Here is a 25,380-nt window from a genome sequence, read left to right as displayed (position 1 = left end):
AAGAGATAATAATCAAATCACACGAATACTTTAGGAAATAGAATTGTTTACTGTTAAAAAAACTGTTCTCTTCATAGGCTTGCTTGGGTCTACTGATCCAGTTGTTCTGAAATACATATATGTGGGGAAATTTAATCATCAGACACTAGCAGTATGGGCTAGATCTAAAGGGATCCAGAGAGTCTGAGGACATTTTTTATGCCTTGATATGTTGGAGGATCTCACCCAGAACATTTTCTTATGGTCTCCTTAAAAACCTGAATGATATGCCTAAAACTCATGACACAATAAGGTTTAATTAAAGAGATAATAGAATGATGTGTTGAAATTTGTCATAAGTTAGGAGGTATAATGAAAGCCATTTTCTTATGTATGAATGCCTCCAAAATGTCCTTAATAAAAGGGATAAGGCCTTGTTATGTCTAACAATATGACCTTGGAAATTCCTTCACTGCTGACTTTTTTTTTTTTTTTTTTTACTATAGAGAGTAGCTAAGCTAATAGGGTTGGCTATAAATATCTCCCTTGGGATATGAAATGTTTGGTTTAAGTTGACAAACGAGGTCATGTATTCATCAATCCCTGGAGTCCCTTTTATGAACCAGGCACCATTTTAGGTGGTAGGGGAACAGTGAGCAGGGAACTGTTCTTCTGAAGCTTTCATTCTGGTTATATAGGGACTGATGGCAAACATCAAGTAGTGATAAATACCTTGGTGAAAATGAAACTGGGTGGGGAGTAACTGGAGGGTAATGATCCAGGAAGCCCTGTCAATAGCAGTTGCAATTAGGCTGAAAGTACTCCCTGTAGAGGCACTAGTGAGCACAAAGCTGCTAAGTGAGAAGGGCGGGGCGGGGGAGGAGCATTAATAAGAGTCAAGTAAAATTTTTCTAAAGGGAAAGCAAAATTTAGCAGTAGTGGTTGGTGTAGTTTGAGGGAGGATTCCTTTTGAGCATGACATTATAGCATGTTCACATGATAAGGCACCCCAATAAAGGGAGAGAAAGATATGCAGGAGAAAAGAGAATTTTACAAAGTCCTAGAACAAGAGGATGTGAATCAAAGCACAAGCGGAGGGTCTGGCCTACTGTGTGGCCCCAGCTGACTGTGGAAAAGAATGTGTTAAGAAAAATACTGATGTTTATTAGAACCTCCCAAATTCCTCCTCCACCCTGTCACCGGCCCCCCCTCTTCAGCTCTGCTGAAGGCCTTGGATCATACTTCCTTGAGAAGACTAGTAATTCGGAACTCTACCCATACCATTCCTTAACTACCCTGTTTCCCTGCCCTCTACAAGACATATTATTTGACTTCAGCATTCAGGTTGACTCTCTTAGGATGGATTGGTCCACACTACCAAAGACATGGTACCACCCAGGGCCTGTAAACGGAAATAACAGCACCATGGGTAAAGAAAAAGGAGAGAGGCGGGAAACGGTTTTTTTTTTTTTTTTTTTAAGATTTTTATTTATTTATTTGACAGAGATTACAAGTAGGCAGAGAGGCAGGCAGAGAGAGAGATGGGGAAGCAGGCTCCCTGGCGAGCAGAGAGCCCGATGTGGGGCTCAATCCCAGGACCCTGGGACCGACCTGAGCCGAAGGGCGGAGGCTTTAACCCACTGAGCCACCCAGGTGCCCCGGGAAATGGGTTCTTAATAAAGGGTAAGCATTTAGAGGAAGAAGGCAGAGGGTAATGCCACGGAGTGAGTAAAGCTGCCCCAGCGTGCCTGAGGCTGCTAAACTTGGCGTTTAACTCTTCCAGGGTAGTTAAGTAAACAGGCTTGAAGCAAAGGCAGATGTAGCTTTGCTGGAGGAATTGGCGCCGGCCTCCAGAGGCCAAGATTGCAAAAGGCGGAGACAGTTCAGCTGTTCCAGGGAGAGTCACGAGGCAGGGAGCGGGTGGGCTACACGGCGCATGCCCAGGACGCAGCTGCGCTCAGGTGACCGGAAGAAATAACCGAATCAAAATGGCTGCAGAAAAGGCTGCCGGGGGAGCTGCTGCTTGCGGCACTTGCAGCACTAAAGCCATGGAGCGGGTTCTACCTGTGCTGTTGGTGCCAGTCCCTGTGGAGGCAACGGGGCGGCTGGGATGCCGGGCGCAGTTGCACAGAGAGCAGGAGGTTCTGGGGAGCCTAACAGCTGCAGGCAGCCTGCAAGTGCTTTCCTTGGCGCCGGGCGGCCGGAGCGGGGGTGCCTGCTGCCTTAATGGCCCCTTTCGGCAGTAAGTGCTGCGGGAGTGCTGGGCAGTGGTGGAAGAGTCCGGAACCTTAGGCGGCTGGCCCCAGTACTCCCCTCCAGGCGTGGAGGTAGCGGGAGAGGAATGACAGCCGCGGGAAGCAGCTCCGATGCGATCCGGGTGCCCTCTCGGAACCTTTTCCTCGCTTTGCAGCCCCACCCTCACTTCCCTTTCCCGGGGCGCAGATAAGGCATCCAGCTCCTCTGTTGGCCGCGCACCCGGAGCAGGTCCCAACGTAGGGGTTCTTTCATTAATTCAGCAGAGGTTAATTAATTGCTATTGTGCTGTGCACCTTGCCCATCTTTCTTCAGTTAAATCCCTTGAAGATAGCAGCTGGGGATCATCTCTAATTAATTTGAACCATCCTGATAACTTTTTCTTGTGCCTGAAACAGCAACTTCCTGTATACATGGATTAACCTCGCCGCCCCCGCCGCCTCCTTGAAGGATAGTCTGGCTAACCCATTCATTTATTCACGCAACTGAGTATTTATATTTGTTACATTTTAGTGTAATATTTATTACAAGCAAACTGTTACATAGGAGCAGTCTATGACAGCTCTTATATGTGAAGGTTGCTTGATTGGAAAGACAGAAGACAGGGAAAGACAGAAAAAAAAATTATAATCATGTATTAACCTTCCATTTCTGTAACTCTTCATCCAGGAGTTAGAGTTAATGTCATGAAGTTTGAGAGTGGCCTCTGAGTCTTTGGGCTTTCTCTCTTTTTAAAAGTTTAAGTAATCTCGGGGCTCAACTCACAACCAGAAGGTCAAGAGGGGCTTGTTCTCCCACCTGAGCCAGCCAGCACCCAGGGGTCTTTTTAATAATAGAAAACGTTTAGAAACCATTTCCTAAAACATTAAGTAGTTAAGAGTTGTCTTAGTTTGGAATCTCCAGGTTCTGTAACAGTGTCTGACAATAGAGATTTGTTTATTAAATAAGCGAGTGCTTTAATCGTCTTACTCCTGGTCTCTAGTTGCTAGGAGGAAGAATCTCTCCATAGAAGAAGTTAATTTATTCAACTGTGTTAAGTACCTGTGGACACAGTCCCCTAAAGAAAGGATTGAGCAGAGAAAAGGAGAACTCTTTAGGTTCGAGAACTTAACAAAAGACACACACTTGAAATAACGAGGGCATCCATAATTGGCTGTGTGAAATTAGTGGATTGAAGGAGGATCAAGAAGGACTTTCTATTTGAATTGGATTTTAATTTTAATTCAGGTGCTTCATGGGGTAAAAATAAGGACAAATTTACAGTATTCAGGGCTTGCTTATCTCAAAGTATATATAGTCCTTTTTTATATATGTTGAAATCACTCTACATCCTGTAGTTATTTTTACTGAAAATTTCCTGTCTTTTCACGTGATGGTATAGTTCATATGCTGATGATGTCAATAATGTCACTATATTCTGCCTTTTAAATACACCTTAATTTGTTTAATCTTTTCCATATTCAACATTCAAAATTACCTGATTTTCACTGTAAACACTCAGGAATTGGGTGTTCATGAAAAGTCACCAGTTTAGGTATAAAGATAGAAAAGTAAAGTATGTCAGTCTTTTTCTTTAATAAGTACATTAGAGCACCAAGTCTGATTTTTTTTTTAGATGTAAGATACATTCTTTAGAAAAAAAGCCTTTTTTAAAAGATGAAACTTTATCAGCATGACAGCTTCCTCTCATTCCATTTTATTGTTTCCAGAATTGGGCCCTTTTATTTTTTTTAAATCTTTTTTTTTTTTTAAAGATTTAAAAGATTTATTTATTTTAGAGAAGATAGTGTTTGCTTGTGCACAAGGGTGTGTGGGGAGGGGCAGAGGGAAAGCGTGAGAAATCTCAAGCTGACTCCCGTGAGTGAGGAGCCCAGTCTTATGATCTGAGATCACGACCTGAGCTGAAATCAAGAGTTATTTGCTTAACCAATTAAGCCACCCAGGTGCAACCCCCCCCTTTTATTTTTTAAATGTAATTTAATTTAATTTGAAGCCGTATCATTCATTAGTCTCTTCCCACCATTGTTAGCCAGTGTTGGTGTGTTGACATCATACTGCTTTAATAATTTTGTGATTCAGCTGTCCAGCATGGTAGCCATTAGCTACATGTGCCTTAGTAAGTTTTGCATTTTTCCTCAGTTGCACTATTCACGTTTCAAAGGTTCAGTAGCCCTGTGTGGCTGTTGGTTACTTTATTGGAAAATGCAGATATATAAAGCACTTCCATCATCCCGGAAAGTTCTGCTGGACAGAGCTCTTCTATAGTATAGTATCTTGGAGTCCTCAAAGTCTGTAAATACAAATAGTCACTTTTAAAAGTCATTGAAAGCATTTAAGTTAGCAAAAGCTATTTTGTTAATTGTGAGTACCACCTCTTATAAATAATATACATATTTGGTTGTTGAAACTTATGATCATTTCTTTAAACATTTCATCAGACCGAATTTAAATGAAGGAATAAAAGCAGCCACCATTTATTGCTCCATGCCTTCTTTGCTCCACCCACTCCTATATTGTTGGCCTGAGGGGGTTCAGGGGGAAGAAGAGGGCTGTCCCAGAGCAATTTACATTCCCTTGAGTATAGGATTAATGCTATTACCGTGTGACCTAAGGAATTGTTCTTTACTCTTTTTGCTCTTCTGCCCGTTGTGGGTAAAAATTTTTGTGGATGATAGAATATAATAATCTACGCTTTTTCCTTAGCTTTGTATGGGAGGATTCTCGTAACAGCAGCTCACCAACAGACAAACCCAAACTGCTTGCTCTTAGTGAAAGTTATGAATTGTTAATCTATGAATTTGATTTGAAAGACGGAAGATGTGATGCAACCATTTTGTATAGCTGTAGTGAGGAGACCTTGCAAAAGCTCATTGAAGATCAGAATATCAGTAAGTATTTACAGGTGGTCTTTCAGAATGTTTAAATCTGTGACATTACTATGTAATTTTATATACATTCCAGGGAAGGTTCTTATAAAGATAAAATCAGGGAGGGAGATTTGCCTTGTCCAGTACAGTGGCCACTAGTCACATAGGGTTATTGAGCATTTGAAATGTGGTTAATCTGAATTAAGATGTCGTCTAAGTGTCTAATACATACCAGATTTTTAAGGATTAGTATAAAAAGGTAAAATATCTCATTAATAGTTTTTGTATTAATTATATGTTGTGATGATATTTTGGATGTAATGGGGTAAATAATATGTAAAAATTAGTTTCACCTGTTTCTTTTTTCAGCGCAGCTACTAAAAAATTTAAAATTACATTGTGGTTTGCATTTGTGGCTGACGGTATTTCTTTGGATAGTGCTGATCTAGACTGATTACTCATCCTGAGGGCTGCAGGGAACAGAAATCAAAGTACTCAGGCTTCTGTATTTAAGGCAGTAGTATACTTGACACCCTTGATTTTAAGGTTCCTTCGTTTTTGTTTTTTTCTTTTTCAGATTTTTTATTTTTAAGTAATCTCTACACCCAATGTGGGGCTTGAACTCACAACTCCAAGATCAAGAGTCCCATGGTCTTCTGACTGAGCCCACCAGCTACCCCCTTCTTTTTCTTTAAAAAAAAAAAAATCTGATTGTTTTTGTGAAGTTCCTGGGATAAGTAGGTTATTTATTTATTTTTAATTTTTTTTCTAATCTGGTGTGCTATAAGACTGTGGCCATAAACAGAATGAACAGAGACATTGTAGGCTGTCTCTATTTATCCTCTTACCGACAAGTAATCACTTGCTTAGGTAGGTGTGAGCAATAACTGCCTAGAGTCAGACAAAGTATTTTTTCTTCTTTGTTTTACCTGTTTGTGTTATGTTTACACAATCAAATTTATGAACTGTAAAACTGACCAGTGAATTTGAAATAATCTTCTTTTGTTTCCTAGATGTTTCTTTATTATCTTTGAGAATCCTGTCATTTCACAATAACACATCACTATTGTTCATCAACAAGTGTATTCTCCTACACGTTGTATTTCCTGAAAGAGATGCTGAGATTGGAGTACTCAACTGTTTCACGTTACCCTTGCCTACACAAGCAGTGGACAGGATTATTGACGTGCAGCTCTGCAGAGGAATTCTTTTTATTTTGAGTAGTTTAGGTTGGATCTGTATCCTTGGCAGTAAAGATGGGGATATTTAGGGGAGGAGACTACCTAGAAAGATGAGCCTTTTTCAGGTTTTTAGTCTTAGGGACTGGACTGGTATATAGGCAGAATGTTAGTTTTTCAGTAAAACTTTCCAAGGAAAAAGATCTTTATGAACTTAAAATACTCACCTATATTGCTTTATATCCTATTGAAATATTTTCTGTTATGTACATTTTTTTGTAGTCATATGATCATCTTGTGTCCTTTCTAAATTATATATGCTCTATATTACACATTTATTCAAAACATGCTTGTTGAATATCTACTATGTACTTGTTCCAGAAAGGATTTCAAGGACTGCTTATGATGTGATAGGTTCATTTTCATAAATAAATATAACCCACTTATCTCTAATGATTCCATCATATTAGTAAATCATAGGGTTTGCTTAACCACTTTTAATTTGGTTTTGGAAATATTATAGTTTTGGGGGGTTTTTTGTCTCTAGCAGATCCATAGATCATTAGCAAAATTGTTCTGAACACTTTGAAAATGACCCCTTACCTAATTTTGGAACTTTTATTTCTGAATTAAAGGGATGGTTTTTCTACTTTAGATATAAAATAGCCTTTACTAAAATTTTTTATAAAAATGTTATAAAATGTTGCACTAACTTCATCTTTGTTGCCAGGTTATAGAATGGTGCTGTCCAACATGGTAAGCACTAGGATTCTATGGCTGTTGAGCACTTGAAATTGGCTACTGTGATTGAGGAATGGAATTCTCAATTTTACTTAATTACTTTAAATTTAAAAGTTCATACTTGATTTAATTATTGGAGAACTTTTAAGTGTATTTACATTCTCAAATGTGAATTTTACAAAACTTAAATACAGAGCAGGTATTTCCGATGACAATTTAGTGTCTCAACTGAGATTTGCTACAAATGTAAAATACCAGATTTTGAACATTTATTGAAAAGAAGTTGTAAAATATCTCAGTTTTTTTATATCAGTTACATGTTGAGATGGTAATATTTTTGATATATTGGATTGAATAAAATGTATTAATTAGGTTCACTGGGTTTGTTTTACTTATTAAGGCTACTAGAAAATTTACAGTGATGAACATGACTCACGTTATATTTCTGTTAGCATTGTTGTAGAACACTAGTGGAAATATTAGCAAGGTGTCATTCAAGGCCTGGCACAGAGTGGATTCTCAGCAAGTATTGCTGAATGAACTCTATCAGGTTTATTGGGCCACCAACTTCATAGTCTGCTGATGACTATGATGAGGGCTGCCTCGGTGTCCACTAACCCTACAGGGTTGCAGCCATGAGGTTTCCAAGGTCCATCCCATTCTATGCTTGAAGTGGTGAGGCATACTTTTTTTTTTTTTAAAGATTTTATTTATTTATTAGAGAGAGAGAGAGAGTGAGCACAGGCAGAAGGAGTAGCAGGCAGAGTCAGAGGGCAAAGCAGGCTCCCTGCCGAGCAAGGAGCCCAATATGGGACTCGATCCCAGGACACTGGGATTATGACCTGAGCCGAAGGCCGCTGCTTAACCAACTGAGCCACCCAGGCGTCCCTGGTGAGGCATACTTAAGACTGGCAATTTCCTTAACTCTTAACTCAAAGACATTTTTGACACTGTGGATGGTACACACGTAGCCCACGTGGATTTAGCACTTCGCCAAGAAGATGTGTGTAATGAGCAACAGCAGGAACCGGCCAAGATTTCTTCCTTCACTTCACTGAAAGTGTCTCAAGACCTAGATGTTGTAGTGATTGTCAGCTCCTCCAACTCTGCAATTGCTGTTAACTTAAATTTGTATTTCAGGTATGTAAATTATTACAGTCTCTAATTTGAGATAAAGCCGTAGGAGGTTAAAAATGTACTTGTTAGCTTTTTTTTTTTGAAACGTGTTTTATTTCTCTATTTAGCTAGATCATGTTCTAGCTACTACCTAGTGAGGTTATTACTGTAAAATTGTGCAAATGACCATTGGCTACCTTTTTATTTTGTAATGTATATCAAAGTTGTGATTTTGATTTATGTATGTTATATATGACATATCATCATGTAAGTAAAAAAGTAATCAAGCACAGTTTTAAAAATAATCAAGTACATAATGTATAGTGGCATAGTTGGCTATTAATACATTTTTTTACCCGTTTTTTGCCCTACATTAGAGTAGAAGAAAAAAGGATTTACCCTGAGTTGAAATTGCTTCTTATGTGGCTCAGGGTCCTGGCAGCCTTAGGGATTACTTTTCTCTTTAAGGACTTTAATAAGTTATGTTGAGCTAGCTTGCTCCAGCTGAGGATTTCCTCAGGCATTTCCCTGGAAGGACCCACACCTGTGGCTATCTAAATATATTAGTAAAAATTGAATTCTCCTTTGTGTTGCTTTTTGATTTAGATATTCTAGTTACTTCTGATTTTACAGTGTTTGAGAGAGGTATGCTGCGAGAGGTTTAAGTAAACACCCCAGCCTGTACATTGCAATTTCCTTATCTAAAAGGATGCTAGTCCGCATTTATGACTTTCAGTATTGAAGGCCATTCAAAACCATTAGGATTTCTGGTCCTCACTTAATATGAATGAGATAAATAAATCCTTGAGTAATTGGGAGGGCACTTTGATGGCTTTTATGGCTTATTGTTTGGATCACAAGAAAGAACAAATTCATCTTCACATACCTTCCAGAACTTACCACTGTGATTTTTTTAAAGTGGCCTTTTAATGCCCCCTTTTTTTTTTTAATTTTTAAGCAGGGATGATTAGCACATTCTCAGATCATGTGCTTGTTTATCAGTAGGCCATTTTTTCTGACTAAACCATATCCTGTGTATTTAGAGTTACCTCCTAATCCTCTACCTTGGAAAATAATTTGATAGGTGAGGAGGGAGGAAAGCCTACTCAGCCACCCTGATCCTTGCCACTCAGATCCTTGTATGTAGGGTTCCTTTCCAATGATGTTTTAGTAACACTTCAAAAGTTAGTGTTCAAGAGAGCTCTGAAGAGGGCATCAGGCACATTCCTTTGAACAAATTGCATTGAACTCAGCTACTTTAACATCAAAGCTAGTGTTTTGTTCCCAATAAATTTAGGGAACAAATTTATTTATTTAGGGAACTCAACTAAATGAGTAATCTCTTTATTATTTATATGACTGCTCTTTAATGAGTGTGATTTCTCTAGAGTTGACTGCATATTTTATTTTCTAGCTGTTCTCTGAAGTTTAGAAATGTGTTTCTTTCTTCACTCCTGGTTCTAGGTCTTTTTTCCCCTGATACAGAATGTCAATCTCTCCTTTTCGTTCTATCCTTTAAGATCTACCTCTTTCATGAGGCCTTTTTTTTTTTTTTTAAGATTTTATTTATTTATTTGACAGAGAGAGTGATCACAAGTTGGCAGAGAGGCAGGCAGAGAGAGAGGAGGAAGCAGGCCCCCTGCGGAGCAGAGAGCCGGATGCGATGCGCTCAATTCCAGGACCCTGAGATCATGACCTGAGCCGAAGGCAGCGGCTTAATCCACTGAGCCACCCAGGCGCCCCCATGAGGCCTTTTCTTACTAAAACCCCTTCCACTTGTAATTTTACACTCATTTTATCATTTTTCTTTTCTTTGAACTTGTGTAGCACTTTTGCTTTAAATTACAGTTTGGCCCTTAATTGTATAGTCTTGTATTATTTCTCTCATTTTTTCATGTGTCCTATAGAATTTGTTAAGCTCCTTGAGAACCCAAATTCGTAGTTTATTCTTTCAGTTCATTGTCAGTGACTTTTTCTTCCAATTTACTTTAGTGGTACACTCCCGTACTCTTACCCTGGCTTTGTCGTTGTTTGAAACTGTTCCTCCCCCAAGTCCCTATTCTCCACATCTCACTTCCTGACCGCAACTTCCCAAACTTTCCACATCACTTACTCAAGTACTCCCACTCTTGTCTTCTGACATCATTGAAATTTCCAGTCAGTTGATCTTCCACTCTCGAGCCCCCTCTTGTCTTGACTTCATTCTCACCGTCATTCAGCCCCTTTTTTGCATACACCCTAAACTCTTGCTCCTGCCTTATGGTAGCCCTTGGTCTGACAAAATCTGCCCCCCTCATTCTGCCTTCTCTGTCCCTGCACCCAGGCAACCAGGTGCTTGTGAGAAAACTACGAAGGAAAATCGATAGCACTATAAGTTCACTTTTGCTACCTTCTACTGGTCTCTGAGTATTACCTGGAAATTTTATAATGATTTTTCATGAGCCCATTCTTTACAACAATGTTTTTTTTTTTTTAAAGATTTTATTTATTGGGACGCCTGGGTGGCTCAGTTGGTTAAGCGGCTGCCTTCGGCTCAGGTCATGATCCTAGTGTCCTGGGATCGAGTCCCATATTGGGCTCCTTGCTCGGCAGGGAGCCTGCTTCTCCCTCTGCCTCTGCCTACTTGTGATCTTTCTCTTTCTGTCTCTCTCTCTGACAAATAAATAAATAAAATCTTTAAAAAAAAAGATTTTATTTATTTATTTGACAGAGATCACAGAGAAGTAGGCAGAGAGAGAGGAGGAAGCAGGCTCCCTGCTGAGCGGAGAGCCCGATGTGGGGCTCGATCCCAGGACCCTGGGATCATGACCTGAGCCAAAGGCGGAGGCTTTACCCACTGAGCCATCCAGGACCCTTACAACAATGTTTTTAACCCTCTTTTCCTTAGGTTTCTACTCATTTCTTTGCCTCCAAATCTGGGGTGACATTGCCTCCTACTTTATAAAGGAAGTAGAATCTGTCTAATGAGAGTTCTCTCAGTTTCTCACATTAAGTTACAAACCCATTTTCCTGTACCCATCTCCTCATCTGCCCTCCTATTAACAATGGATTCTCCTTTTGTGAAGGCCCATCCTTCTGGATGTTCTGGATCCTATTTCTTCCTTCTTTCTTAGGGACTGTTTTCCATTTCCTTTCTTCTGTATATCTCAAACCTATTTTAAATGTTAGATCTGTGTCTAGTTAATCACCAGGTCCTAGTCCTTCTACATCTTCCTAAATGTTTCTTGAATCTGCCCACTTTTCTTAAGTCCTTTGTTATCACTCTCATCCATGCCACTGTCTGAACTGAGGTAAAGTAACAGCTCCTAATTGGTCTCTCCATGACGGCTCTTACTCCCTCAACTTCATACTCTGTACAATAACCAGAGTGATGTTGTTACAATTGTTATCTTATCAGAGAAATAGCCAGATACTAACATCTGGGGACAAGGCATCCACCTTTTGTTTGGGGGGATGGGGAACGACCATCTCCATGTGTCATCTTCTCTCACTGTTACCCTGCCTTCTCTAACTTCTTCTCATCATCTCCTTGATACATGTATGTTAACTTATTACCTTCAAATTGTAGAAAGGGTGAATAGTAATTTAACTAAGTGCTCAGGATGTTTAAATTCCTCTTTCTCCCCTAGCTATTCTGTATCTGATCATATTACTTTTCTGCTTAAAACCCTTATTTAGCTTCCCTCCACCAAGAAGAAACTAAAAATCCTTCACAGCCCATAAAACCCTGCACCATCTCTCTCCTGCCAGGCTCTCCAGCCTCATCTCACACCACCTTGCTTCTCATTCCTTGTGCTTTAGACACCTTTGCCTTCTCTGTGTTTCTCAAATGTGACAGCCCTCTTTCTGCATGTACTCTTGCATGTACACCCGCACTCGGATTTTGTCTTTCTAGTTCTTGTGTATTCCCCATCTCAGCCTAAATCTTACTTTGTGGTGACAGTATTGTGAGCAGTTAAAAACCTGGGCTTTATGGTCACATTGCCTGGGTTCAAATCCAGCCCCACTGTTTCTCTGAGTCTTCGTTTCCTTATCTATAAACCCTCATAGGGTTGTTGAAAGGTTTAGTTTATATAAAGTTTTTATCACAACATCTGCAATATAGTAGGCAATAAGTGCTCTTATCTCTTCATAAAACCCATAAATGTCAAATTCTTTTTTCTTAATTGAGATATAATTGACATACAATATTATATTCATTTCAGGTGTATAACATGATGATTCAGTATATGTATATATTATGAAATGAACACTACCAACAGTTTGTTACCACACATAGTTATAAATGGGCCAGATTCTTCAGGCTGACTTTATCATTCTGCTATAAGCAATGGAGATAAGGAGTCCTGTTCACAGAAACTTATTGTTTGTACTACTCCTTCTGTGTGACACCCACACCCCTCAGTTTTTAACAGGAGCAGTAGTAACACAAATTTGGATTTGATCATCATTGTTGACCATGATTATCATTTTAAAATGTAGGCAACACCCAGGACACCTACTACATGAAAGAACTCTAGAAGACATTCCTATTGAAGGCCCCAAGGGGATAGATGAAGATGATCCTGTTAATTCTGACTACAACATGAAACTGACCAAGTTTTCCTTTCAAGTTGATAGGTACAGAAACTCTCTTTTTGGATTTACTTTTTTATTTCATTTTTTTATGGTTTTTACTAAAGGGCTTTACAGAAGTAGACACTTTTTTTTTTTTTTTTTTTTTAATGCATCTGCTTCCTGATATAGTGTTTTATTTAGTGCCTTTCACTGTAACAGATGTGAGTTCTACCCTATTTTCCAGGTCTTGGAAAGCCCAGCTGTCATCACTGAATGAAACAATAAAGAGCTCCAAATTGGAAGTTTCCTGTTGTGCTCCATGGTTCCAGAATATTTTGCATTTGGAGTCCCCTGAATCTGGTAACCACAGTACCAGTATGCTAGGCTGGGCCTTCATTCCACAGGACATAATGCACAGCCATTATAAGTTTCCACAGAAGGATCATGCCAACACCAGTGACCCAGGGAGATCATGGAAAATCATGAACATTAGTGAACAAGAAGAACCTGTTGAACTTACTTGTATGTCTGTGACAGGATTCAGTGCACTGTTTACTTGGGCAGTGGAAGGAATGGGCTGCACCATTGGCCTTTGGGATTTGGAGACCCAGGGTATGCAGTGTTTCTCCCTTGGCAAAAAGTGTGTTCCTATAGACGCTAGTGGAGACGAGCAGCTGTGCCTTGTCTTGACAGGTGAGAATGTCTTGTATCAGGTTGAAATCCATTGCTGAGAGGTGTGCATGTAAAACCTATTTTATTTCTGTCCTGGAGATATTAGTGTCTACTCTCTCCTCTAAGTGGTAGTCTTTCACGGGGCATATTTGGTGTTACTCTTGGTACTGTTATTCCCTGTACTTGATTTTTAATTAAGGTTAATTTTGCTCAGCTAAATGCTCAGTTCAGATACTAAATCAGAGAGTCTTAAGAGTAACACAGGTTGGTTTTAATCCAGAGAGTTCACTTGACTCATCTGTGGAAGCAAAAGTTCCAAGCTGGCTGCTTGTGGGCCATCTATGAAGCGCAGATCTGTTTTGTTTGGCTTGCACTATCAAAGCTCTTTTAAAAAGACTTTATTATAAACCTGTAAAATTGAGGATTTCCTGCTGTTACTGAAAAATTCTAAGATCTGGCAACACTAGGCCTGCATTCCTGCGTAGTAATTTATAGACTGGAGCTGAATTTTAGTTCTCTTAGATGCGCCGTTTTCTTGTTAAGTTTTTCTTGCACTTGTCTCACCACCTGTTTGGCCCTGTAGACATTTGAGTTTGATATTTTAGATATATAGTCATTCAGCATTTATGCTATAACCTCCTGTAAAGCTACTGAATGATGTGATCATACTGTGTGTCTCTTTAATACCAGTTTTGGTAATTATGCATTTCCTTGTGTCAGGGGCCTGCTCTTTGCTTTATCTTAGTAAATCAGAAATGTAACCTCTGTAAATAGTTTAAAATTCCAAGAATTATTGTGCAGGATAATAAAAAGCAGAAAAGTGAGATTTACTACTATGTCATAGGATGCATGGTTCTTACTAGAATGTACCCTGTGGTCTGTGTTTAAAAAATAAAACTCCTCTTGCAAAAGCATTAAAAAATCAAAATAACTATGGTCAGAGTAGTACTTGGTGTCCAATAAATATATTTCTAATTACAGCACTGAAGTATGGAGTAATTAGAATTTAATTCATGTTACAATGCTAAACCTTAAGCCCTCATAACTTATTGAAGGTAACTTTTTTTTTCCCTGTAGAAAATGGACTCTCTCTGATTTTGTTTGGATTGACTCAAGAGGAGTTTTTAAATAGACTGATGATCCATGGAAGTGCCAGCACTGTGGACTCTCTTTGCCATCTCAATGGTTGGGGGAGGTGCTCAATCCCCATACATGCCCTGGAGGTAACCAAATTAAATGTCTGTATGACCCTGCAGGATTATTTTCTGTCATATACTCTTATTTGATTGAAGATTTGGGAGAATTCATTTAACCTAGCAGTTAAAAGAACTATTGTCTTTTTAAGATCTTACTTATTTATTTGACAGAGATCACAAGTAGGCAGAGAGGCAGGCTGCGGTGGGGAGGGGTTAGTGGGAAGCAGGCTCCCTGCTGAGCAGAAAGCCTGATGCGGGGCTCCATCCCAGGACCCCTAGATCATGACCTGAGCCGAAGGCAGAGGCTTAACCCACTGAGCCACCCAGGCACCCCAAACTATAGTCTTTGCCCAAACATTTGCTTAGTTCTAGTCATTTCATTACCCGAATTCCACTAAACAGTTTACCCTTTTTGGCCTTAAAAGATATAAAATTATAATAAACACTAAGAAAGAAAAAGTTGCAAGGAGTGGAGGCAACAGTAAGCTGATAAGACTAAATGAAGTGGAAACAGGCTATAGAAAGCATGAACAAGAGTGATCTTTTATTTCTCCCTGTGGTGGTCCCTACTCTTCTCTACAGCTGTAGAAGCAAGATAACCTGAATTTGTATAGCAGTTTTATAGTGCACACTCTTAGGTGCATTATCTAGTTTTGTTTTAAAATAACCACACGAAATGGGTTGGGTAGCTTTTATTCATTTCATTTTACAGATGAAAAACCTTGGGCTCAAAGTGGTTGAGTGATTGGCTCATAGCCTTACTGAGCTGGAGCTAGAATCAAAGTCATATTACACAGCCTCTGAAAGGTCAAAAAATGAAAGTAATGTTATGTGCAAATTTGTATTTTAATGACAGTTTTATTAAAATTATTTAGGGGCACCTGGGTGGCTCAGCCCGTTAAATCTCTTAAAATTTCAGCTTAGGTCATGACCCTAGAGTCCTTGGATTGGGCTCTCTCCTCAGCTGGGAGCCTGCTTCTCCCTCTCCTTCTGCAGCTCCCTGTGGTTGTGCTCTCTTGCTCTCTCTCTCAAATAAGTTATTAAATCTTTAAAATACATACATAACATAATTCACATTACATAAAATTTACCCACCTAAGTATACAGTCCAGTGGTTTTTAGTGTATTCAGACTCATATAGCTATCACCACTATCTAATTCCAGAACACTTTCATTAACTCTAAAAAGAAATTCTGTACTCATTAGCAGTCACTTAACATTTCTTGTGGCCTCTAAGTCCCAAACACTAATATACTTTCTGGCTCTGGATCTGCAAATTCTGGACATTGCATATAAATGAAAGTATGAAATATGTAGCCTTTTGTGACTGGCTTCTTTCACTTAGCATGTTTTCAAGGGTCATGGATGTTGTGGCATGTATCATTCATTTTTTGTATGGCTGAATAGTACTCCATTATATGGATGTACCACATTTTGTTTATCCATTCATCAGTTGATGGACATCTGGATGTTTCCACTTTTGGGTTATTATAAATAATGCTGTGAACAGTGGTGCACGAGTTTTATGTCCTATGTTTTCATTTCTCTTGCGTATACACCTAGCAGTGAAATTACTGGGCCACTTAACCTCCTGGAGAGCCGCACACTGGTTTCTCACAGCAGCTCCACTGTTAAACATTCCCACCAGCAGTGTGTGAGGGCACTAAGAGCGCCACAGTCTCACCAGCGCTTGTTATTGTCTACCTTTTTCTTAAAACGATTCTTGTAAGTGTAGTCAAAATGGTACCTCATTGTGGGGCGTGTGTGTGGTTTGTTTTAGTGTGCCCTCTGCTCATTGTGGGGCTTGCACCCACAACTCCAATATTGAGAGTGGCATGCTCTACGGACTGAGCCAGCCAGGGACCCCTCACTAGTTTTGATTTGCATTTTCTTAACGACTAATGATGTTCGACATGTTTTCATGTGCTTATCTTCCATCATGTTTTCATGTGCTTGTCATCCATTTGTAGGTGTCTTTGGAGAAGTGTCTGTTTACATCTTTGTCCAGTTTTAAATTTTTTGTCTTTCTTGAGTTCTAAGAGTTCCTTATATATGCTGGGTACTAGACTCTGATGACTTTCAAATATTTTCGCCCATTCTGCTGGTTGCCTTTTCACTTTCTCAACAGTGTCCTTTGAAACACAAAGGTTTTTAATTTTGATAAGTAAATTTACTTTTTTTTTTTTTTTGTCTCAAGTATTTTTGGTGTCATGTCTCAGAAACCATTGCCGAAACTGAGGTGTGGAGATTTACAAGAGTTGTATAGTTTCAACCCTTATATTTAGATCCATGATACATTTTGATTAATTCTGTACGTGCTACTAGCATGGGATCCAACTTCATTCTTTTGCCGGCAGATACTCATTTCTTCCAGCACCATTTGTTGAAGAACTTACTTTTATACACTACATAACATCATTGTAAAAAATTTGAGTAATTGGGGGAAAAAAGAAAATTTATCACCTGTAAATCTATTATCCAGAAGTAATCATGCCTATTTCCATATGGTTGTTTTTCTTAAATATTAATGATAATAGTAAAGTGTTATTTCATTCAGTCCTTATCAGTCCTATAGGTAATACTCTTATTACCTTATCAGTCCTATAGGTAATACTCTTATTACCTTATCAGTCCTATAGGTAATACTGTTATTAGCCCAATTTTATTGATGAGGGGACACAGGTTAGGAAATCTAATTCAGGTATACATGGACGGCAGGTGGTAGTTAACCAGGATTTGAACCCAGGCAGTGTGACTACAGACCACAGAGAGCACAGTGTAGCCTTACATAGTGCTCGTACATGTGTGTGAGTTTCCTGAGGATTGGATGGTACATGGGCAATCACTATCAACACCACAGAAATACAAACATGTACTGTTGGCATATGGTATCCCACTGTATAAATAGATCTTTATCCAACTTTAGATTTTTTCCCCCAGTTTGCTGTTGTGAACCGTGTTGTGGTAAACAGTTCACATCTACTGCAGCACATGTGTCAATGTTTCTCTGTGCTGGTAGTACGATTGCTGGTCGTAGGACGTGCACATCTTTCACTTCACTAGGTGATACTCCAGTTTTCCAGGGTTGATTTATCCGTTTATGCTCTTACCAGCAAAGTATGTTAGTTTTCATTATTGATGTCTTTTTCAGTACTCAGCATGTGCAGATTTTTAAACATGTTGCCGTTCTGATACTATGATGGGTTTTAATTTGCATTTTTCTGCTGGTTAAGGTTGATGTATATACAACATTTGAATTTCTTTTGTAAAGTGACTGTTCATGTCTTTTGCCTGTTCTCCCTTGGGGTGTTTGTTTTTTTCTTACTGGTGTGTAGTTTGTGTGTTCATTGTATTCTCGATACTAATCCTTTGTTATAACTGGAGCGAATATATTCTAATGTGTGGCTTGTCTTTTTACTTTCTTTGTGGGGTCTTTGATTTCAATGCAGTTCTAAATTTTAGTGTAGTTTCATTAATCAGTCTTTTCCTTTTTGCATGTAATTTGTGACTTCTCCTATCCTCAAGTCATAAAGATGTTTCTGTTATTTTTCCTGAAGTGTTAAAAATATGACTTTCACAATTAAGTCCTTTCCCATTTGGAACTTGTATTTATGTATAGTGGGAAGTAGAGACCCATCTCAGAGCCACTTTTTTTCCTAAAGTTCTTCCTTTTACCACTATCTGAAATCTCTGTGTGTCAAGTTTCTATCTATGCATGAGTTTTTTTCTGGGCTCTATTCTGGTCCATTGGTCTTTGTCTGTTCTGGGCCATTTCCACTCTGTCTTAATTATAAATTCCCTCACTTTATTATTGTTCAGGAATGTCTTTATTACTCTTTCTCCCTTGACACTCTTCCCTCTGTTTGGATCAGCTTGTCAAGTTTCATGAAAAACTGTTAAGATTTTTATTAGAATTACATTAAATCTATATATCAAGTTGGGAAGAATTAACATCTTTAGGATATTTAATATTCCTATCCTTAAGCAAAGTTTCTTTCTACATTTTTTCATGTCTCCATTAATGTCTTTCAATGAAATGTTACAGTTTTTACAATTTTCCCATTAAGAGCTTATCATCTTTTGTTAGCTTTATTTTTAGTTTGGATATGTATTTATATTTAAATATATGTGTATTTATATTTAAGTACTATATGCTTAAAGATAGAATGTGTTTATATATATTTAAAAACTATATTACATATTGCTATTTTAAATGGTGTATTTTTCAGTTACATTTGTTTGTTACCAGTATAAAGAAATACATTTAACTTTTATACATTGATTTTTGTATCCAAGAAATTTGCTGAATTTTCTTCCTTTTTTTTTTTTTTTAAAGATTTTATTTATTTATTTGGCAGAGAGAGATCACAAGTAGGCAGAAAGGCAGGCAGAGAGAGTGAGAGGGAAGCAGGCTCCCTGCCGAGCAGAGAGCCTGATGTGGGACCCGATCCCAGGACCCTGAGATCATGACCTGAGCCGAAGGCAGTGGCTTAAACCACTGAGCCACCCAGACGCCCCCTGAATTTTCTTCTTAATTCTAATAATTTATTTGTTAGATTTTCTTGAAGTTTATATATATTTCATGTTCAATAATATCAAAGTAATACAATTTGGTTTCTTCAAATCCTTATTCTTTTTACTTCTTTTCCTTATTTTGCTGCTGTATAATATCACTCAAAAGTAAGAGTGGGCAGCATCCTTATCTCATTCCTGATTTTAAAAATGAATACCCATAATATCTACCGATTAAAGTATGTGTCTGTGCACATGCATTCATGTATATTACAAAAATATTTATGGGGTGCTTGGATGGTTCAGTTGGTTGAGCATCTGACTCTTGATTTCAGCTCAGGTCATTTCAGGTTCGTCATATCAAACCCTGCACTGGGCTCTGTGCTCAGCCGGGAGTCTGCTTAAGATTCTGTCTCCTTCTCCCTCTGCCCTTCCTCTCCCAGCTCCTTCTCTCGCTCTCAAAAGAAAGGAAAGGGAATGGAAAAGGAAAGAAAGAAAGTCTTTATAAGATTGAGTTCTCCTTTTTTCCTGGCTATGAGTCTTCTTTAAATCATGAATGGGTATTGAAATTGTATTGACCACTTGGCCTGAATTTGTTGATACAGTCATATGAATCATCTTTTCATCTGTTACTGTAATAAACCACATTAACCAATTTTATTTTTATTGTGAAATATAACATGTATAAAAAAGTGTACAGAATATATATACAGTTTAACAAATAATTACAAAGCAGAAACTCTTGTAACCACCAATTACCTCAAAAAAATAAAACATTATCAGCTCTCCAGGAGCTCCTATGACCTCTGCTAGTTTGGATATTAAATACTCAGTTTTTGTTCTTTAGAGGATATTCTGGGAAACAAAATACAAAATGTACATATTTATTTTTTTTTCCTTTTTTTTTCCCTTTTTATTAATTTTTTCAGCGTAACAGTATTCATTCTTTTTGCACAACACCCAGTGCTCCATGCAAAACGTGCCCTCCCCATCACCCACCACCTGTTCCCCCAACCTCCCACCCCTGACCCTTCAAAACCCTCAGGTTGTTTTTCAGAGTCCATAGTCTCTTATGGTTCGCCTCCCCTCCCCAATGTACATATTTAAATTATCAAATCCAAAGTTCATAATTTTACCCTTCTGGATAATACAAGCCCACTGAATGCTTTAAACTTACTTTTCTCCTACTTAAGTTACTGTTGTGTTTGTTTTTTTTTTAACCATAATAGACATCATTATTATGTATTTAGGTTCATTCCGTTTTATACAGGTTTGATACGTCTCCTTGCTCTTTGTTTCTTCTCACATTTCTTCTCACTTCTCTCTGCCTAGAGTATCATTTAGACTATCTTTGAGTGAGGATCTGACTGGTGCTGAACTCCGTTTTTATCTAAATAATATCTATTTTGCTGCCATTTTTGAAAGGCATTTTTGGGAGGTATGGAATTATAGGTAGGCAGTTCTTTCAGAACATTCATGATCACTTTCTACTGTCTTTTGGATTCCATTGTCATTGAGAAATCAACTGTTATTTCTTTGAGGGAAGTTTAGTTTTTTCTCTTCAGGCTGCTTTAACAAGCTTTTTGGTTTTTAGTGTTCTCCAGTTTGACAGTGATTTTATGTCTCACTGATGAGTCATGGTCTTAGTAGGAAGAATATCGGTCTGATAGCAATTCTTTAAAATCTGTTGATACTTCTGGCCTAGTTAGTACTCAGTTTTCACAACTGTTGCATGTGCTTGGACACTGAATGTATATCCCCCCACACACACACACATTGTGTGAAGTCACAGTGGTATTTCAATCAGAAGTAATTAGACTTGGGACACCTGGGTGGTTCATTCGGTTCAAGTGTCTGCTGTCGGCTCCGGTGGTGATCCTGGGTCCTAGGATTGAGTCCAGCACTGGGCTTCTTGGTCGGTGGGGAGCTGGGGAGCTGCTTCTCTCTGCCTACTGCTCCCCCTACTTGTGCGCTCTCTCTCTGGCAAATCAAGAAAAAAATAAAATCTTAAAAAAAAAAAAAGTAGTAGTTAGCTTTTACATACTTAAACCTAATTTCAATTTTTATTTTTTTATTTCTAGAATTACTATTTGATCATTTTTTAAAAAGATTTTTATTTATTTATTTGAGGGAGAGAGAGAGAGAACCAGCAGCGGGGTGAAGTCATTTGAGACTGGAGGGTATTTCTTTGATCTTATTATTTCTTTTTAAAGATTTTACGTGTGAGAGAGAGAGAGAGAAAGAGAGCATGAACAGGGGAAGAGGCAGAGGGAGAAGCAGACTCCTCCCTGAGCAGGGAGCCTGACTCTGGACTCTTGGGGGCTTGATCTCAGGACCAGAGATCTCATATGACCTGAGCCAAAGGCAGCTGCTTAACCAACTGAGCCACCCAGGTGCCCTGGTCATTGTTTTTAAATATGTTATTTTGAGAATTTTCAAATTTACAGAAAAATTGCAAAAAATAGTAAAATGAACATCCAGTTACCCTTCACCATTCATCAGCTGTTAACATTTTTTTTAAAGATTTTATTTATTTACTTGACAGACAGAGATCATAAGTAGGCAGAGAGGCAGGCAGAGAGAGAGGGAGGGAAGCACATTCCCTGCTGAGCAGAGAGCCTGATGCGGGGCTGGATCCCAGGACCCTGGGATCATGACCTGAGCCGAAGGCAGAGGCTTAACCCAATGAGCCACCCAGGCGCCCCCAGCTGTTAACATTTTGCCACATATCTTGACTGTGTATTTTATATTTTTGCCAAACTATTTAAAAGTTACTTCATAACTCTTTACTTTGGCATATACTTCTAAGAACAAGAATATCACTTATTTAATCATAGACAGTTCGGTTTTACCTCCCACCAACCAGAGCAAAGGCAGTTTTTTATAGTCTCCCTTTGGGGACAGTTTTTCCAGTTTATCCATTTTGGACAGTGTCACCTTGTGTGGACCTTAGGTTTATCCTCTCTTACTCCATGTATAACTTCCACCAGTACCTCTTACCTCAACTTGCCTGGTCTGTTAACCCACAGAACTTCAAAGTATGGTCCCCAGACTAACAGCATCACTATCACCATAACCTGGAGATTTATTAGACATGCAGATTTTTAAGTCCTACCTCAAATTTACTGAATCAGAAACTCCTGGGGGCAGGGTTTAGCAATTTACATTTAAACAAATGCTCCAGATAATTCTTAGGTACAGGGCTTTAGGGTAGGAGTGGTAAACTTTCTCTGTAAAGAGCCAGATAGTTAAGTATTGTAGGGTTTGCTGGTAGATTTCTATTGCATCTAGTTATATATGCCTTTGCAGCCATTGGCAATATGGAAATGAATGGGGAAATGGGTGTGGCTGTGTTCCCATAAAACATTATTTACAAACACAGGCAAGGGCTGTGTTGATGGGCCTTAGTTTTCCAACCCCTGCTTTAGGCCATCAGAAAGATGCAGAACTTTTCAGGTAGCAGTCGGTTTTAGAGCCATTACTTTTCTGGGTTTGTCTTTGTTTTCATTTTTATCCTGGGAGGATTTTTTGTTTCCAGCATTAAAAGGTGTATATATATATGTGTGTGTGTGTGTGTGTGTGTGTGTGTGTGTGTGTGTGTGTGTGTGAAAGAGAGAATCAGTTTTTTAGTGCACTGTATGAAAAGCTTCCTCAAGATGCCTAGTCAGAAATGGGAATCTGTTTTTAGCCTGCTTTTTCAGTGAACTTTATATCATACTGCTTTAACATTTTAATTCAAATGGACTCTAACTTACCTAAAATGATGGTCCCCAAGTACCTAGCTTTGAGTAGTATTAGAATTACAGATGGTAGAATTGGAAGTGCTTTCTATTCTAACTTTCTATTTCTACTGAAGCAGAAATTGGTGTTCAGAAAAGTTGGAGACTTGCCCCCCCATTGCATAATCATTGTCAGAATCCTCACCAGAACCAGGGTACTGCTGCAAGATAAGTAGCCTTGTGTCTCTTGCAGTCCCAGTGCATTACATTCTAACGTTAAAAACGTAAAAAACCTGTATCCCCAATTTTTTCCTATTGTAATTTTTTTCTGATTTTCTCCTGTTTCAGGCTGGAATAGAAAATCGTCAGCTGGACACAGTAGATTTCTTTTTGAAGAGCAAAGAAAATCTTTTGAATCCAACCTCAAAATCCTCTGTACCTGATCAGCTTGATGACTTCCCATCTTATTTATATTTAAGAAGTACGTAGAAAAAGCTTCTACATTTGTATTTATCATTTTATCTTTTTGGTGATTTTCATATTGGTGTACTTTCTGATGACTGACAGACTTGCTGAAACTCAATGATGACATTTTTATACTTTGTGGAATCTTGAGTGAGTTGTAAGAATCTATAAATGTTCTCATTCTAAGTGGAGTGTTTATTGTTCATATCCTTTCCTGTCCTTTGTATTTTTAGTATGAAAGGAAGAGATGACCTTCTAAAGTCAAGAGAATTTTGTTCAAAGGAGGATAAAATTCATTTGCAAAATTGCCCACTCTTGCAGCTATCTGAGATATTTAGTGACGGGGGAGTTATGGATTGAGACTTCTTTTTTTTTTTAAAGATTTTTATTTATTTATTTATTTATTTGACAGACAGAGATCACAAGTAGGCAGAGAGGCAGGCAGAGAGAGAGAGAGGGAGCAGGGTAGAAGCAGGCTCCCCGCTGAGCAGAGAGCCCGATGCAGGACTCGATCCCAGGACCCCAGGATCATGATCTGAGCTGAAGGCAGCGGCCCAACCCACTGAGCCACCCAGGCACCCCTGGATTGAGACTTCTTATAAGAATTTTTAGCCTAGGGGTACCTGGGTAGCTCAGTCGATTAAATGTCTGCCTTCAGCTTAGGTTCCTGGGAACAAGTCTCATGTTGGGCTCCCTGCTCAGCAGGAAGCTTGCTTCTCCCTCTACCTGCGGCTCCCTCTACTTGTGCTCTCTCTGTCTCTGTCTCTCTCTCTCTGTCAAATAAATAACATCTTTAAATACTTTTTTTTAAAGATTTTTTATTTACTTATTTGACAGAGAGAGATCACAAGCAGGCAGAGAGGCAGGCAGAGAGAGAGGGAAGCAGGCTTGCTGCTGAGCAGAGAGCCTGATGCGGGACTCGATCCCAGGACCCCGAGATCATGACCTGAGCCGAAGGCAGTGGCTTTAACCACTGAGCCACCCAGGTGCCCCTAAATAAAATCTTTAAAAAAAATGTTTCCACCTAGGGGTGCCTGGGTGACTCAGTGGGTTAAAGCCTCTGCTTTCGGCTCAGGTCATGATCCCAGGGTCCTGGGATTGAGCCCTCCATCAGGCTCTCTGCTCGGCAGGAGGCCTGCTTCTCTTCCTCTCTCTCTCTGCCTGTCTCTCTGCCTAAATAAATAAAATCTTTTAAAAAAAAATTTATTTTTCTGCCTAACTCTTCAGCTTTTTTGCTACATTACCAACACTTTTCAAGATTTGGCTTTCCTATTTAATAAACCGGAAACCTAGTTTTTATTCTTGGACCAGGAAGCCATGTGCCTCTTTGCTTTAGAGGAATAGAGGAATAAAGTATGTTTTTACTTATACATACAGTTTTATTATCTGCTTTTTTTTTTCACTTGATGATATATTATTAGATCTCTCTTGTTAATACACTGTTTATTTGTGGTAGCCTAGAATTTCACTGTGTGGGCTATACCATAGTTTACCTAACCTTACTCCTGTTAGACATTTAGATTGATTCCAACTTTTACTATTGTTTGTGCTATAAATTCTCTGTGTGTTTGTATAATTTCACATATGTACAATTATTGTACATATAATACAATTATATGTATTGTATACATATAAGTATATGTGAAATACTTATGACGTGAAATTTCCAGGTCAAAGAGACATACAATTTACCTTTTTTTTCCTTAAGATTTTATTTATTTGAGAGCACATGAGCTGGGGAGTGTGGGAGGGGGAAAGAATCTAAGCACACTCTGTGCTGAGCATGGAGCCTGATGCAGGGCTCGATCTCAACCCTGAGGGCATGACCTCAGCCAAAACCAAGAGTTGGACACTTAACCAACTGAGTCACCCATATGTCCCATGATTTACATTCTTAAAGGCTTTAATAATTTGTCCTCCAGAAAAGTTTTATCAGCTGGTACTCTAATTCCATGGAGAAAATGACAACTTCCTTTTTTTCAACAATGTAGTGTTCTCTGTGGATTAGAAATTTTCTTTTTTAAGAACATTCTCTTTCATTCTGGTGTACAGTTTTGTCTCTTTACTCTTACATTGCTAACTTTTTTTTTTTTAGTGCTCCAAATTTTTTTTTTTAAATGTCTGC

General features: G+C 38.7%; 1 protein-coding gene across 3 annotated transcripts in view; it reads left to right on the top strand.

Moving 5' to 3' along the window:
• The first annotated feature begins 1,961 nt into the window (after positions 1–1,961).
• The window catches only part of SPG11 (SPG11 vesicle trafficking associated, spatacsin), an 87,289-nt gene continuing 63,870 nt past the window's right edge, over positions 1,962–25,380 (top strand). For 2 of the 3 annotated variants that reach the window (XM_046007503.1, XM_046007502.1), the window contains exons 1-8: positions 1,962–2,221; positions 4,936–5,120; positions 6,113–6,337; positions 7,957–8,158; positions 12,617–12,754; positions 12,936–13,384; positions 14,441–14,586; positions 23,139–23,271. In XM_046007503.1, coding sequence (XP_045863459.1) covers positions 1,968–2,221; positions 4,936–5,120; positions 6,113–6,337; positions 7,957–8,158; positions 12,617–12,754; positions 12,936–13,384; positions 14,441–14,586; positions 23,139–23,271 — 1,732 coding nt within the window. In that variant the 5' untranslated portion in view covers positions 1,962–1,967. The remainder of the gene's footprint in view (positions 2,222–4,935; positions 5,121–6,112; positions 6,338–7,956; positions 8,159–12,616; positions 12,755–12,935; positions 13,385–14,440; positions 14,587–23,138; positions 23,272–25,380) is intronic. The other variant, XM_046007504.1, reaches the window with a different exon arrangement.

Source organism: Meles meles, chromosome 6 (assembly GCF_922984935.1).
Source record: "Meles meles chromosome 6, mMelMel3.1 paternal haplotype, whole genome shotgun sequence".
Classification (NCBI taxonomy): Eukaryota; Metazoa; Chordata; class Mammalia; order Carnivora; family Mustelidae; genus Meles; species Meles meles.
Note: the sequence above shows the minus strand (reverse complement) of the source record. Positions and strands in the feature narration are given on the sequence as shown.